The sequence below is a fragment of the Mauremys mutica genome, chromosome 3, assembly GCF_020497125.1.
Source record: "Mauremys mutica isolate MM-2020 ecotype Southern chromosome 3, ASM2049712v1, whole genome shotgun sequence".
Lineage (NCBI taxonomy): Eukaryota > Metazoa > Chordata > Testudines > Geoemydidae > Mauremys > Mauremys mutica.
Window position 1 is genome coordinate 142,055,919 of NC_059074.1, and position 13,969 is coordinate 142,069,887.

At 44.0% G+C, this 13,969-nt stretch overlaps 1 protein-coding gene across 2 annotated transcripts in view; it reads right to left on the reverse strand.

The window, feature by feature from the left end:
• The window catches only part of SRD5A2 (steroid 5 alpha-reductase 2), a 79,718-nt gene extending 72,417 nt beyond the window's left edge, over positions 1 to 7,301 (reverse strand). The window contains exon 1 of one of the 2 annotated variants that reach the window (XM_045008647.1): positions 7,224 to 7,301. Coding sequence is in view for 1 of the 2 variants with exons in the window: in XM_045008646.1 (XP_044864581.1) it covers positions 6,623 to 6,906 (284 nt within the window). In the remaining variant the exon portion in view is untranslated. Of the gene's footprint in view, positions 1 to 6,622; positions 7,133 to 7,223 lie in introns of those variants that run through there. The other variant, XM_045008646.1, reaches the window with a different exon arrangement.
• Positions 7,302 to 13,969: the final 6,668 nt, after the last annotated feature.

Genomic DNA, 13,969 nt, shown 5'->3' on the forward strand with positions numbered 1-13,969 from the left:
TTAAAATCATCCAGTGATGGGGATTCCACAACCTCCCTTGGAAGTCTGTTCCAGAGTTTAACTATCCATACAATTAGAAAGTTTTTCCTAAAGTCTCCCTTGCTGCAGATTAAGCCTATTACTTCTTGTCCTACATTCAATGGACACAGAGAACAATTGATAACCATCCTCTTTGTAATAACATTCTTAAAATATGTTAAGGGCTATCAAGTCCCCACTCAATCTTCTTTCTCCAGATTAAACATGCCCAGTTTTTTAAAAACTTTCCTCATTTGTCAGGTTTTCTAAGCCCTTTATGATTTTGTAGCTGTCTTCTAGACACTCTTCAGTTCCTCCACATCCTTCCTAAAGTATGGCACCCAGAATTGGACAATACTCCAGTTGAGGCCTCACTAGTGCCATGTAGAGAGGGACAATTACCTCCCATGTCTTACACACAACAATACTCCTTTTTCGTCACACTATAACTAGGGTGACCAGATAGCAAATGTGCAAAATCAGGACAGGGGATGGAGGGGGCGATAGGGGTTTATATAAGAAAAAGCCCCAAACATCAGGAATGTCCCTATAAAATCAGGACATCTGGTCACCCTAACTATAACCCCCGATCCTTTTCTGAAGTATTGTGTAGCCAGCTATTGCCCATTTTGTAGCTGTCTATTTGACTTTTTCTTCCTGAAAGTATTTCTTTGAAAAGGTCTTTACTGAATGACATTTTGTTAATTTCAGACCAATTCTCCTACTTGTCAAGGTCATTTTGAATTCTAACCCTGTCATCCAAAGTCCTTGCAATCCCTCCAAGCTTGGCATCATCCACAAATTTTACAAGCATAGTCTCCACTCCATTATCCAAGTCATTAATGAAGTGGATAAGCAACTGAACATGAGTTCCCAGTGCAATGATGTGGTAAAAAGAGCAAATATAATCCCTGGAAACTGATTTTACCTCTGTTTATGGTATTGTGAGACTCATATTAGAATACTGCAGCCAATTCTGGTGTCCACATTTTTAAAAGGATGTTGAAAAACCTAGAAAAAGCACAGAAAAGAGCCAAAAAAAACTATTCAAGGCTGGAGAAAATGCCATACAGTGAGAGATTTAAAAAGATCAATTTGTTTAGTTTAATCAAAAAGAAGACAGACATATCTAGATTACATGGGTAATAAAGGGCTTTTTAATCTGAGAAATGCAGAACAAGAACCAATGACTGGAAGTAAAAGGCAAACAAAATCAAATTAGAAGTTTATGTTCAAACTTTTAAAAGTGAGGGCGATCAACCAATGAATAAACTACCAAGGGAAGTGGTTGATTCATCATCTCTTGATGTCTTCAAATCAAGAGTGGATGCCATTCTAGAAAATCTGTGTTTGACTAACATGTCTTATTGGTATTGCCATATAGAGCAATGATATGATTTTTGAAGTAATTTGGATCCTCTTTCTAGATACATTTGGATAAAAAATGTTGAGATGGCTCAAAGAATGCCAAACCTCCAGTCTACCTAAGCCCTCCTCTTTCTTTCCCCTCCCCATCTCCTCTTTGTTTCTTCTCCCTATTCATATATGTCTTTTATAGTATTACTGTTAGCTCTCCTTAACATGTTATGTCTATGTAGCGTTGTCTGGTTTTGTATTGTCTGGTCTTGCAGCTTTAATGAGTTACAAAACTGCATAATTGCTTACTTATATAGTAGATCTAGTGAAGCATGTGATTTGGTATAATGACTGGGCTGCGGCTGCCTCGCCTACTGGTTGGAACAGAGGTAGTCAGGCCTAGTGGCCAAGTCAGGAGCTGAGTTATCAAGTCTGGGGAGCGAGCCAGAGCTGACGGCCAGAGACCAAGCGTCAGTTGTCAGAGCAGTGGCCAGAAACTGAATGCCAAGTCTGGGGAATAAGCCAGAGCTGAGAGCCAGGGGTTGGAGCCAGACTATCAGCCATAGTGAGGACAGGAGCAAGGGCCAGGAACAGGAAACCAGAAGTGGAACCAGGGTCAGGGAGCAGGATACAGAAGCAGGTGCCAGAGCAAGGGCGAGGAACATGAAGGGAGCTGAGAGCAGGAATAGAAATACAGCTGTGGGCATGGAATGCTGTTGAGCAGCCAGAAACCCAGGCCTGCCGCAGTGTTTAAGACTGTGACTGATGGAGTCTTCAGCCAATCAGGAGGCCTGGTTCATTAGCTGAGTCAGCTGAGAGCAATGAGCTGGGTCTGAGTTCAGCTGTGGGTCCCAACCCTGATATTTGAAAAAAATATCAAATTGTAAGTTATTTACCTTCTTGTATTTTTCATTGCCTCCTTCTTTATGAAAATCAATAAAAAATAATTTAAAAAAAAATAGTTACCAGGTGTGACAGGTTGGATCACAGAAACCCCTTGGGACTGCCACCTAATGTGCTGAGACTACCTCTAAGCCCATTTTCCCTGGCAGCTTGGGACTTCAGTGCCCTACCTGGTTGTGCCAGACATGCTAGCCTGATACAAACACAGACCCAGGTCTGAACCATGTCCCCCAAAAGCTGCGGGCTTAACTGAAAACAGCTTAAGAAGTGCTCCTGTCTCCAGCACTCTGATACCCAACTCCCAATAGGGTCCAAATCCCAAATAAATCCATTTTACCCTGTATAAAGCTTATACAGGGTAAACTCATAAATTGTTCACCCTCTATAACACTGATAGAGAGATATTCACAGCTGTTTGCCCCTCCCCCGGTATTAATACATACTCTGGGTTAATTAATAAGTAAAAAGTGATTTTATTAAATACAAACAGTAGGATTTAAGTGGTTCCAAGTAATAACAGACAGAACAAAGTGAATTACCAAGCAAAATAAAATAAAACACGCAATTCTAAGCCTAATACAGTAAGAAAGTGATTACAGATGAAATCGCACCCTGAGATGTTCCAGTAAGCTTCTTTTACAGACTAACCTCCTTCTAGTCTGGGTCCAGCAATCACTCACACCCCTGTGGTTACTGTTCTTTGTTCCAATTTCTTTCGGGTATCCTTTGTGGGTGGAGAGGCTACCTTTTGAGCCAGTTGAAGACAAAATAGAGGGGTTCACAGGGGCTTAAATATACTCTCTCTTGTGGGTGGAAACCCCTTCCCCTCTCCTATGCAGAATCCAGCTCCAAGATGGAGTTTTGGAGTCACATGGGCAAGTCACATGTCCATGTATGACTCAGAACTTTACAGGCTGAGCTACAGTCCCAGGAAAGCTCAGATGTGGATTGGCATCTCTCAAAGCTCATTGTTAGCTTAAGTGTTTCTTGATTGGGCACTTACTGAGAATAGTCTATTCTCAAGAAGCTGACCAACTGCTTCACTGAGGCTACTTAAAATCAAACAAGTACATAGCCAATATTCATAACTTTGAATACAAAAATGATACATGCATGTAAATAGGATGAATATATCCAGTAGATCATAACCTTTGCAGAGATATGTTACATGGCATATCTAGCATAAAACATATTCCAGTTATGTCATATTTACATTCATAAGCATATTTCTATAAAGCATTATGGGGTACAACGTCACACCAAGCTCAATACAGGAGAAACTGGATGAAATTCTATGGTAATATACAGGAGGTCAGATGCAGACTAATGACCTAATAGTCTCCTCTGGCCAGAAAATGTCTGAATCTATTAAACTCTTTTACTAGCCCCTCTGCACCCAAACCTTTATCAGTTTCCCCCTCCATGTGGATGTTTGGAGCAGTCAATGGTGGTGTCAGGATTACAGACCATAAATACCTCCTTAGGGAGAGGCAGATAGCACTAAATTATGCAGCAATTCTATGCAGAAATTCATGAAGAAAAAATTCCCTTTATGCAAAACAGGGCCTTTTAATACAAATCGTCAGGAATGCTCAAATATAGGTGTAACCAGTGATCAACACTAACAACAACAACAACAACTACTCAGTTAATTAAAATATGTTTATCATAATAAATAGCAACATTTTACTTCTTTTACAATTTCAGAGTCAAAGTGAACAAGGGCAATTGGATTACATCAACTAAGTACGTATCATTTCATTAATGGTGAACCATTCAGCTTATCATTACACTCACAGTTAAGTCTGATCACAGAAAGATTCAAGAATTTGACTTTCTGCTATTTCCATCAGATACTTCTGTGCATGATAGCAAGCGAAAAGAAAACAAGATGTATTTCATGGATGCATCTCAAAGTAGTGGCCTGCATATTTTCAAATACCATTCACTGACTATGCAGACAGTTTTCTGGGGTAGGAACATTTCATCAGCCCTCTCTGTAGCTCTTTTCCATGTAACTTAAAAAAAACATTACTATTTAAAATATTTTTTCAAATATTGATTAGTTCAATAAAAGTCATCAAAATTATTTGTATTAACAGTAGAATTTATTAAAGACAAGGTGTTATTATAGGTACAAAGTTGTTGGGATAACATAACACTGGGAACCATTTTGTATGTATCCATAAACTTGGTAAAACTGAGGACTTCATGATGGAATTTTGGAATTAAAAAGGAATCAGGATGGAGATATTCCAGCCACACACAAAGAGTTCTCCAGATTCAATTAAACTGTACCAAGCCACATTACTATTATATGAGTTTCACAGCAACACTACAGATGCTAGCTCCTTCAAAGAAAGATATAGGATAGTATTCCTTTACGTAGTTTTTGAGTGCTATAGTGGTGCTCAGTGTTTTCATTGTTTTAGAAGCCACCAGAAACCACTCAGAACAGAAGTGTGCATTAAGCGAGGTCTTGTAAATTTGCACACAGCTAATAAACAAGATTATTTGAGAGTAGTGTCTTCATATTATTTTTGTTGTGTAACAAGGAAAAGACAACACTAAACATAAATGTTTCTATATCTATAACAAACAATTTTTGGTAACTGTAGCCATTTTCCCTGTTTTTAATTAATCTAACAACAAAAAGTTCCTATAGACTTCTTCATTTGTAACTATCGCATAATTTGTTAAAACATTACAGCTGGATTTGCAACAACTTGGCTAAATACTTTTTGTTGATTTTTACATGCATATTGTATGTTTACTAACAAAGAAAGCACATATTTAAAATTGGGGTAATAAATTTGTCAGACCAGAAATATCCTTATCTCGGCATAATGAAAGAACAGTCACAGGGACGAGTCACTTGGGATGACCCAATACTTATTTTATCAAGTACAGCCAGTCAAACCCCAGCTCCTATTCAAACTCCATGTACAAAATGAAATTGGGGGGGAGGGTCAGGGGGAAATCACATCTCACACCATAGTGCTCAAGAACAAACCTGTGGGTCAGGGAGTGACATGTCCCAGCTGCTTCAGAACAGTCTGACAGTTGTGGGGATTGACTGAAGACACAATTTGTCAGTCAAAACCCAGTTCCCTATTCAAGCCTTGTACAATATGGAAGAGGGGTGAGGCGTGACATGGGGCAGCATATTGCACAAAAACAAAGCTTCAGGTCAGAGAGTGGCATGTCCCAGCTCCTTCAGAACCGTAGGACGGTCACAGGGATGTGTCATTTGAACTGACCAAGACATTTTTGTCACATGTAGTCAGGCAAAATGCAGCTCCTTATTAATGCACCATTTATAACATGGAAGCAGGGTCAAGCCCAGACATGCCAAACCCGCGGAAAAAAACCCCCAGAAATTGGGCATGTTTTTGGTTTAATTGGCTTGTGAGTTGCTTGTTGGCTAGTTTTTGCCTTGTATCTTGTTGCTTGTTTGGCTTGTTGCCTGTAGCTTCTTTTTTTTGATCGGCTCCCAGCATGCAGGGGTAAGGGGTGGGGGACAGAGTCGGGGTGCACAGGGGGTCCACCAGTCCCAGACTGCATGCCGGGGGGGGGGTCTAGTCACATAGAGAGTTGGGGTTCTTAGGGATTGGCTTGTTTTGAAATGGGATTTGCTTGATTTTTGGCTTATTGTGACAGTCAGGCTGCTTATTTACCACGTGAAAGTTGGCAACTGTGGTGGGGATAGGGTGACCAGATGTCCTGATTTTATAGGGACAGTCCCGATTTTTGGGTCTTTTTCTTATATAGTCTCCTATTACCTCCCACCCCCATCCTGATTTTTCACATTTGCTGTCTGGTCACCCTAGGTGGGGACCTCACATCACACATTGCACAGGAGCAAAGCGAGTGGAACCTCCGAGCACCTTCAGAACAATCTGAGGGGGGCTGGGTGACCTGAGCCTCATTTTGTCACAGCCAGCCGGACATGACCCAGCCTCTGGATTATTTAAATCAATCCATAATTACTGAGCCACTGACAGACGATTTAGAAATTAAAAGTTGTGACCACATTCCATGGTCGGCATGTCTCAAAGCGGGAGGTGGCCATTGAAATAAGTTTGGCCTTTGAATAAGGTAGCACTTAACAAGGGACCGGGAGTAAAGAACCGACTTCAGCCTCTTAACCCGAGCCCCGTCGTTCAGTGAACAGGGCCAGGAGCGTCACCTCGCCGGTCGCAGGAGGGAGCCAAGGTAGAAAGCCGGCACCCAGCCCCTTCCACTGGGGTGGGCGCCACCCTCTGCACCGCCCGCTCCCCGCCACAGCCCGCACCCCCGCTCTCCCCTTGGCCCCACCCCGCTGCGGCGGCCGGGCTCGCGTTACCTGTGGAAGTAGTGGCCGCAGAACATGCCGCACAGCAGCCGGCAGCCCAGGGGCTCCAGGCGGGGCGGGCTGCGCAGCGCCAGCAGCAGCGCGGGCACCAAGAAGGAGGGGAGCTCCTGCAGGAACCAGGCGCAGCGGGCAGGCAGCCTGGCCCAGGGCTTGCCCGGCTTCTCCTGGTGTTTCCCGTACCTGGCCGGGGCGCGGAGGTTGAGGCAGAGCAGCAGCAAGCCCAGGGCGCCCAGGAGGGAGCTGAGGGCGAGCACCAGGCTCGGGGAGCACTGCATGCTAGGGATGGGGACAGGGCAGCCCAAGCCACCGCCAGCCCCTGCATTAATAGAGCAGCGGTCACCCCGCCCAGCCGAGCTGCTTCCACTTGGGCTGACTGGACTGCGGAGCCCCTCCTAGAGGGAGGGGGAGCTGGGGCAGGGAGGGGCGGCCCTACTAGACTGGCCCCTCACCCAGGCCGTCCCTAGCTATTCTGGGCCCCCTCCCCCCGGGGGCTGTGTGGGGCCCCAGTTCCCCGCGGGGGGGGCAGCGGGCCCCAGTTCTCCTGGGGGGGGCGAGCTTGGGGGACAGCGGGGATCCACCCCCCAGCACTCACCATCGGCGCAGCTGGGGCCGGGTCTGCACTTCCCGCCGCCGGGCGTGCAGGCCCGGCCATGCTGGCTGCTGCAGAGCTCGGGGCGGGCGGGGCTGGGCGGAGCAGGGGTGGGGCCCATGGGGAAGACCCGGAGCAGGGGCTGGAGCAGCAGGCAGCGGCGCAGGGCACCTTTGCGTATGGGTAAGGACGGCTCTGCCCTCACCTGCATCCGACCATCTGCCCCTCTCTGGGCCGCTGGCTAGGGCTTGCTGCGCAGCCCATTGAAGTCACTGGGAAGATTCCCATTGATTTCAGTGGGCTGTCGATCAGGCTCCCTATATCAGCATCTTTTCTTTTCCCTAGACAATCTTTGGACCAAAACCCCGGTTACCACTGGAGATGGGAAAGTATATAAAGGTGTCAGAAGCTCAGTAGGGATATTTAGCTCTGTGCTTCATGCCAGGGTTAATACTAAAATGTCTTAGTCTATAGCAATAAAGGGCGGAGAAATAGGAATTTCAAACAGAAAAACATTACTTCACAAAGCACCTTCGCAGCACAGGACCAACCTGCTCTTCAACAGGGTGGTTTTAGAAAACGAACTGACCGAGAAGAGGCTAAGGAAACACAAAAGCTCATCCACCAGTTGAAAGGCAAGGACCTAAGTGGAAGAAGTGACAGGAGGAAGGATGGTTCGGGGAACAGAGCTCATGACAGGAGGTCTGTAGTCTGTTCCTGGCTGGCTCTTTCGCATATTACCTGTGTAACTGAGCAAGTCGCTTAACCACTGTACAAGAGGGTTTTTTGTTTTGTTTTGTTTTGGCTCTGTCTCTACAATGGGATAACGGTTCTGACTCACAGGGCTGTTGTAAGGATTAATTCATTAATATTTGTAAACCACTTGTAGATCTTTGGGTGAAAGATGCTGTAGGCAAAATATGCACTCTATCATTTGTGAGCCAGTTAAAGAGAATCCTCCCTATGGTACTTATATGGTCCCCATTACCTCAGTATATTACCGCCTCACAATCTTTAATGTGTTTATCCTCACCATTATCCCCATTTTACAGATGGAAACTGAGCGCCTAAGTGACCTGCGCAAAGTCACATAGGAAGTCTGTGGTGAAGCAGGGGCTTCAACCCAACTCTCCTAAATTCTTGGCTAGTGCCCTAAACACTGAGTGCCTCTTCTTCCTTTCTGAGTACCTCTTCTTCTCCTGAGTACCAGGACAAGAAATGTGACAAGAGGGTCAAAGAAGTGTTATCGGAGTGCTCTATAGCTCTATGTAAATAGTTATTTAATAAGATAAAGTGCCTGTAGATGGTACTCAAGAATATGTACCTTAATTCCTGGGTTCTGTGGGACCAATATTATGCACTAGCAGCTTTTTTTACACTAGGTCTTAACAGGAAGAATGCAGGGAAGGGTATTTCCACTTCTAGGAGTGTGTGAGAACCAATGACATGAGTGAAAAGAGATTTGACAGCAGCAAAAAGAAATTTATGGAGCTGGGAAGATAGCTGAAGTAGGGGTCAGAGTAAGTGATCTTGAAAATTATGCTGTCCCCTGAAATGTCCACTCTTCCTCTGACCACACTTCCAAGATGCTCTTACACTGGAGGTTGCAAGTGGGGGCAGTACAAGTCCATTCAGCCGCCCTTACATCCTGTGGGGAAGCTCCTTATCTCAAGGGCTGCACATAATTCAGAATTTAGGCCTGGGGTATTTAGGAGACTACCAGCCACACATACCAAGAAAATGACATAGAGGTGGATGTGTACAGCATGTTGTGCAATCCGTGGCACCACATGATGCCCCTTAGTAGTTCCACTTGCATAGTCAATAAGAGAGGCAATAAGATTGAGACATTGTGGTATTGTATAAGTGAGGATATTCAGAAGGATGGGTGATTGCTCTTTGATATGCCCCCGAACCTTAAATACCTTTGTAAAGCTGGTCCTAATCTACTAGTGCTTGTCCTAGTAGTATCTGATTGTCCAGTCCTCAGGCAAAGACTACAAGGATTGGTAAGCTTATGAAGGCGTAGCAACTTGGAAGGAGCCATGATTTTATCAACTGGAACATGATGTTAGTTGTTCACTTTAAATTATCAATTAATGAGACATCAGATAACTTGGCTCAATCAGTTTATTAAACATAAATAAATCAGTGCAAACAGAGAAGTTCATACATTACCCTTTTGGAAAACAGTCCTGCAGCAATTTCAATCTATTCTAAAGTGTGGGCTCAATTCTGCTCATATTTATATTCCCCTTGTTTAAAACAGATAGAAAATTCCACAAATTCCACTGTATTATTACAGACCTTACTCACGTTTACTTATATAGTTTCATACCTATTTTTCTGGATACAAAGACATCTGTGTCAACTGTCCCTAGTCCTCTGTACCAGCTGTATCTACCCCCTGTTCATATTTGGCAAGTCTCAACTGAACATAGATCTTGTTTCTGACAGATTCTACATATACAAAGAACAGAGATTAAATGCAAAGTTTACCTACTAGTAAATTCCACTATAAAGCTTAGCATGAGTACAAGGCATTCTGGGTGTAGAGTTCATAGTTATACAATTTAGCATAAGTACAGAACCTTCTAGAAATATAGGTTGGTTAACAATGACATCAACCAGGGCTGTGTTTCTGTAATACTTGACATGTAGGAGCTGTTGTAAGAGGACATGTGATTTGGGTTCATCACACACCTTAGTACAGAAAAAAAATCAACTAGGAGTATGAAACAGCAGCAGCTATGCGAATATGGAGAAGCCTGTTACAAAATCTCTGCAAATCTAGATGACTTTTGAGTCATACCAGTTTCAGAACTGTTTGAATCTGAGCCTTCTAGTCACTTACACATGCTCCCCCAGAACTGCACCTGGGCTGTGGTCGCCCTGAGATTCTAGTTTAACCCTTTGGGGAGAACATGGTAGGAAAGTAAGGAACATAGCCTTAGCCAAGGAGTTTCTTAGCCACTGACACTTTATTCTTAAAGCCCTCAAGAGCTAATGATTTTTGAAAATGACAGAACAAGTCATGAAACACATCTTCCCCAAGTCTGAGCTCAACACTTCTGTAATTTCTGGGTTTGTCAGAGTTACAGGCTGGTCAGAGTTCGTCCTGCCCTCTCTCTCTCCTGCAAATCCTCCTTACATGTGCTGATGGTTAGCTCCCTACATAGATCTGTGCTCTGACATAGGGCATCCATTTCTGTGCCAAGTGCCAGTAGTGTAGTTGAGAGTAAACACCGGTAACTGGAGTTTACCCACTTCTCATTTCGGGAATAAGGCATTTACTCACTTCTTATGTAAGAAATAAAGCTTTAACTCATACTACTCTCCTATGATAAACAAATCCTGGCTGCACGACCAACACAACTGATGTGCCCCCAAACCTTAAATATCTACCGTTGGTTATGCTCAGCAACTGATCAGTCGCAGAAATGGTGGCCTGTAAAAATCTGCAACAAGCCAGTGCTACTGTATGTGTGAATTGACAGAATACATCTGCCAACCATTAAAAATGTATGACATTTATTTTTTACAACTTTACATAATTTACTTTTAATTTGTAGAAAAGGAAGCATCAGCAATCAAACATTCTTTTATTTTTGGGTAAGAAACAAAATGTTTCCTCACCAAATTTAAGTTTGGTTTCTGAAATCAAACTGTTCCTATACACATTGTAGCTTGCCTTCATTTATTAATTATTATTAATTTGTAAGTATAATTGTTCTTTTACTAAAAAAAGAACGGGAGTACTTGTGGCACCTTAGAGACTAACAAAATTTATTTCAGCATAAGCTTTCGTGGGCTACAGCTCACTTCTTCAGATGAATAGAATGGAACACACAGATAGGAGATATTTATACATACAGAGAACATGAAAAGGTGGAAATATGCATACCAACTGGAAGAGTCCAATCAATTGAGATGAGCTATCGTCAGCAGGAGAAAAAAACCTTTGAAGTGATAATTGAGATGACCCATAGAAGGTGTGAAGAGAGCTTAACATAGGGAAATAGATTCAATTAAACTTCAAAAACAGACTCCAAAGAGAGACTGCTGAACTCGAATTAATATGCAAATTGGATACAATTAACTTAGGTTTAAACAGAGACTGGGAATGGGTGGGTCATTACACTAATTGAATCTATTTCCCTATGTTAAGCTCCCTATGATTTAAATAGCTTAAATCATGAAATTTATGATTTTTAAAATCCTATGACCATGAAATTGACCAAAATGGACCATGAATTTGGTAGAGTCCTAATCATGATGCATCACAATGGCCCACTTAGTTTTGATAGTCCTCCTTGAATGGGCAGGGGAACCACTCCTGCCTGAGTTCACAAATTTAAAGCAGGCATTTTTATAGTTATAAAGTAAAACTTACATATTACCTTATAGCATGGAATACAGACACTAATGCATGCAGCAACTTACATGTATTTTATAGAGTCTAAACACTAAACACATCTTTAGATGTCTAACACCTGTCTTGAACAATATTAACATAGAGGAGAGCTGGTCAGGTTTCCATCTATGAATTTCTCAGTGTTCAGCTGACACCTACAGCCTTGGCAAATGCTGGCACCTGGTTCACCAGCATCACACTTATAACATGGGACACGGATATTATAAGAAGGATAAATACATGCAGCATCCTACAAGCATTCCATAAAGTCAAAACACTAAATGCAGCCTTATAACTCTAATACCTATTTTAACAGCACTAACACACAGGTAAGCCAGACTTGTTTTCGGTTATGCATTTGTCAGTGTTCAGTGAGGCCTCAGGCCTTAGCATGAGCTGGCACTCCAGGCATCCAGCTTTGAGAATATTGTTGCTCCTTTCACTTAGAGGAGGACATCACCCAGTGTTGAGGAGGATATCTTTTGCTCTCACAACTGCTTCATTGAGTCATTTAAGAGCCACACAGATTCATATTTTTCCATTTTTCTTTATAATTGGTACCACTGGGACACACCATGCTGTTGTTTCAGAGATTTTTTGAATTATACCACTCTGTTCCATTCTCTTTAACTCATTTTCCACTTTATGAAGCAATGGGATAGGAATCTTACGCAGTGTATGTACAATATATGGTTCAGCATTGTCTCTTAAGGTTATTTGTATTAGGTCTCTTTCCAAAAGTCCAGTATCACCAAATACTCCAAGTTCTTTCACCTTTCTCACTAGGCCCATCATGGCTGCCATGCTGAAGCTGAGAAGGTTGTTGAGCTTTGATCCTTTGATCATGTATACCTGGAAAAGCTTTTGTTTTTGTAAGTTGTTTCTGTGGCAAGCGAGCTGATTTTTGATGGCATGCGGCGGTGGGCTGAGCGGCTCAGCCCGCCACTGCTCCGGCGTTCCGGCTGCTGCCCCATTGTCACCCATGGTCCCGGCCGCCGGCCCCACTCAGCACCCACTGCTGGCCTGGGGACCCCCAAGGAACCCCAGGCTAGCAGCGGGCTGAGCAGGCCGGTGGCTGAGACCCTGGCTGAGCCACTCAACCCGCTGTCGGCCTGGGGTTCCATTCACTCAGCTGGTAGGCGAGCTGAGCAGGACTAAAGTCAACAAAATACGAAAACAAGAGCAACTAATGACAAAGTGCAAGAACCTAGAGCAGTGGTCCCCAACCTTTTTCATCTGGCGGGTGCCAGACGCAGGGGCGGCTCTAGGAATTTAGCCACCCCAAGCACAGCGGCACGCTGCGGGGGGCGCTCTGGCGGTCGCCAGTCCTGTGGCTCCGGTGGATCTCCTGCAGACGTGCCTGCGGAGAGTCCACTGGTCCCGCGGCTCGGGTGGAGCATCCGCAGGCATGCCTGCGGGAGGTCCACCGGAGCCGTGGGACCAGCGGACCCTCCGCAGGCACGCCTGCGGGAGGTCCACCGGAGCCGCCTGCCACCCTCCCGGTGACAGGCAGAGTGCCCCCCGCGGCATGCCGCCCCAAGCACGCGCTTGGCGTGCTGGGGTCTGGAGCCGGCCCTGGCCAGACGAAGGACCGTGGCGGTGGACGAGCATCCGCCGAAATGCTGCCGAAATTCGGCGGTATTTCAGCGGCGACGCCTCTGGATGACGCTGCTTGTCGGCGGCAAGCGGCGTCATTCAAAGGCATCGCCACCAAAATGCCACCGAATTTTGGTGGCATTTCGGCAGATGCTTGTCCGCCAGCCAGTACGCAGGTGCACTGAGAGGCCCCTGCGGGTACCGCGTTGGGGACCCCTGACCTAGAGAGCCACCTGAAGCACAGCGATCATTTTATTTTAAATGGACTTGAACTGTATGAAGAATTGAGTACACTGTCATCAATGTTGCCACATGCAAAATCGATGATGGACATTGCACAGTTTATTCATACCAGCAAACTTGTTGATATCTATCCTAATGTGTACATTGCCACTCGTATTCTACTGACAATTCCTGTAACAGTAACATCAGGAGAATGGAGTTTCTCAAAACTAAAGCTCATTAAAAACTATCTCCGCTCTACAAGGAGTCAGGAACACTTGACTGGTCTTGCTATTCTTGCAATCAAACAAGACATCACTTTGTCTTTGTCATACGATGACATTATTACTGATTTTGCAGCCAAAAAAGCCATAAAGATTGCTTTTAATTAAAAACAAATCCTTGTTTCAATACCTCTTCATATAAATTTCCAATAAAATGTTGACAAATTAAAAAAATTATATTATTTGCATTTCATTCTGTCAAATCAGAATTTTTTCTATAGTGCTACTTCTTT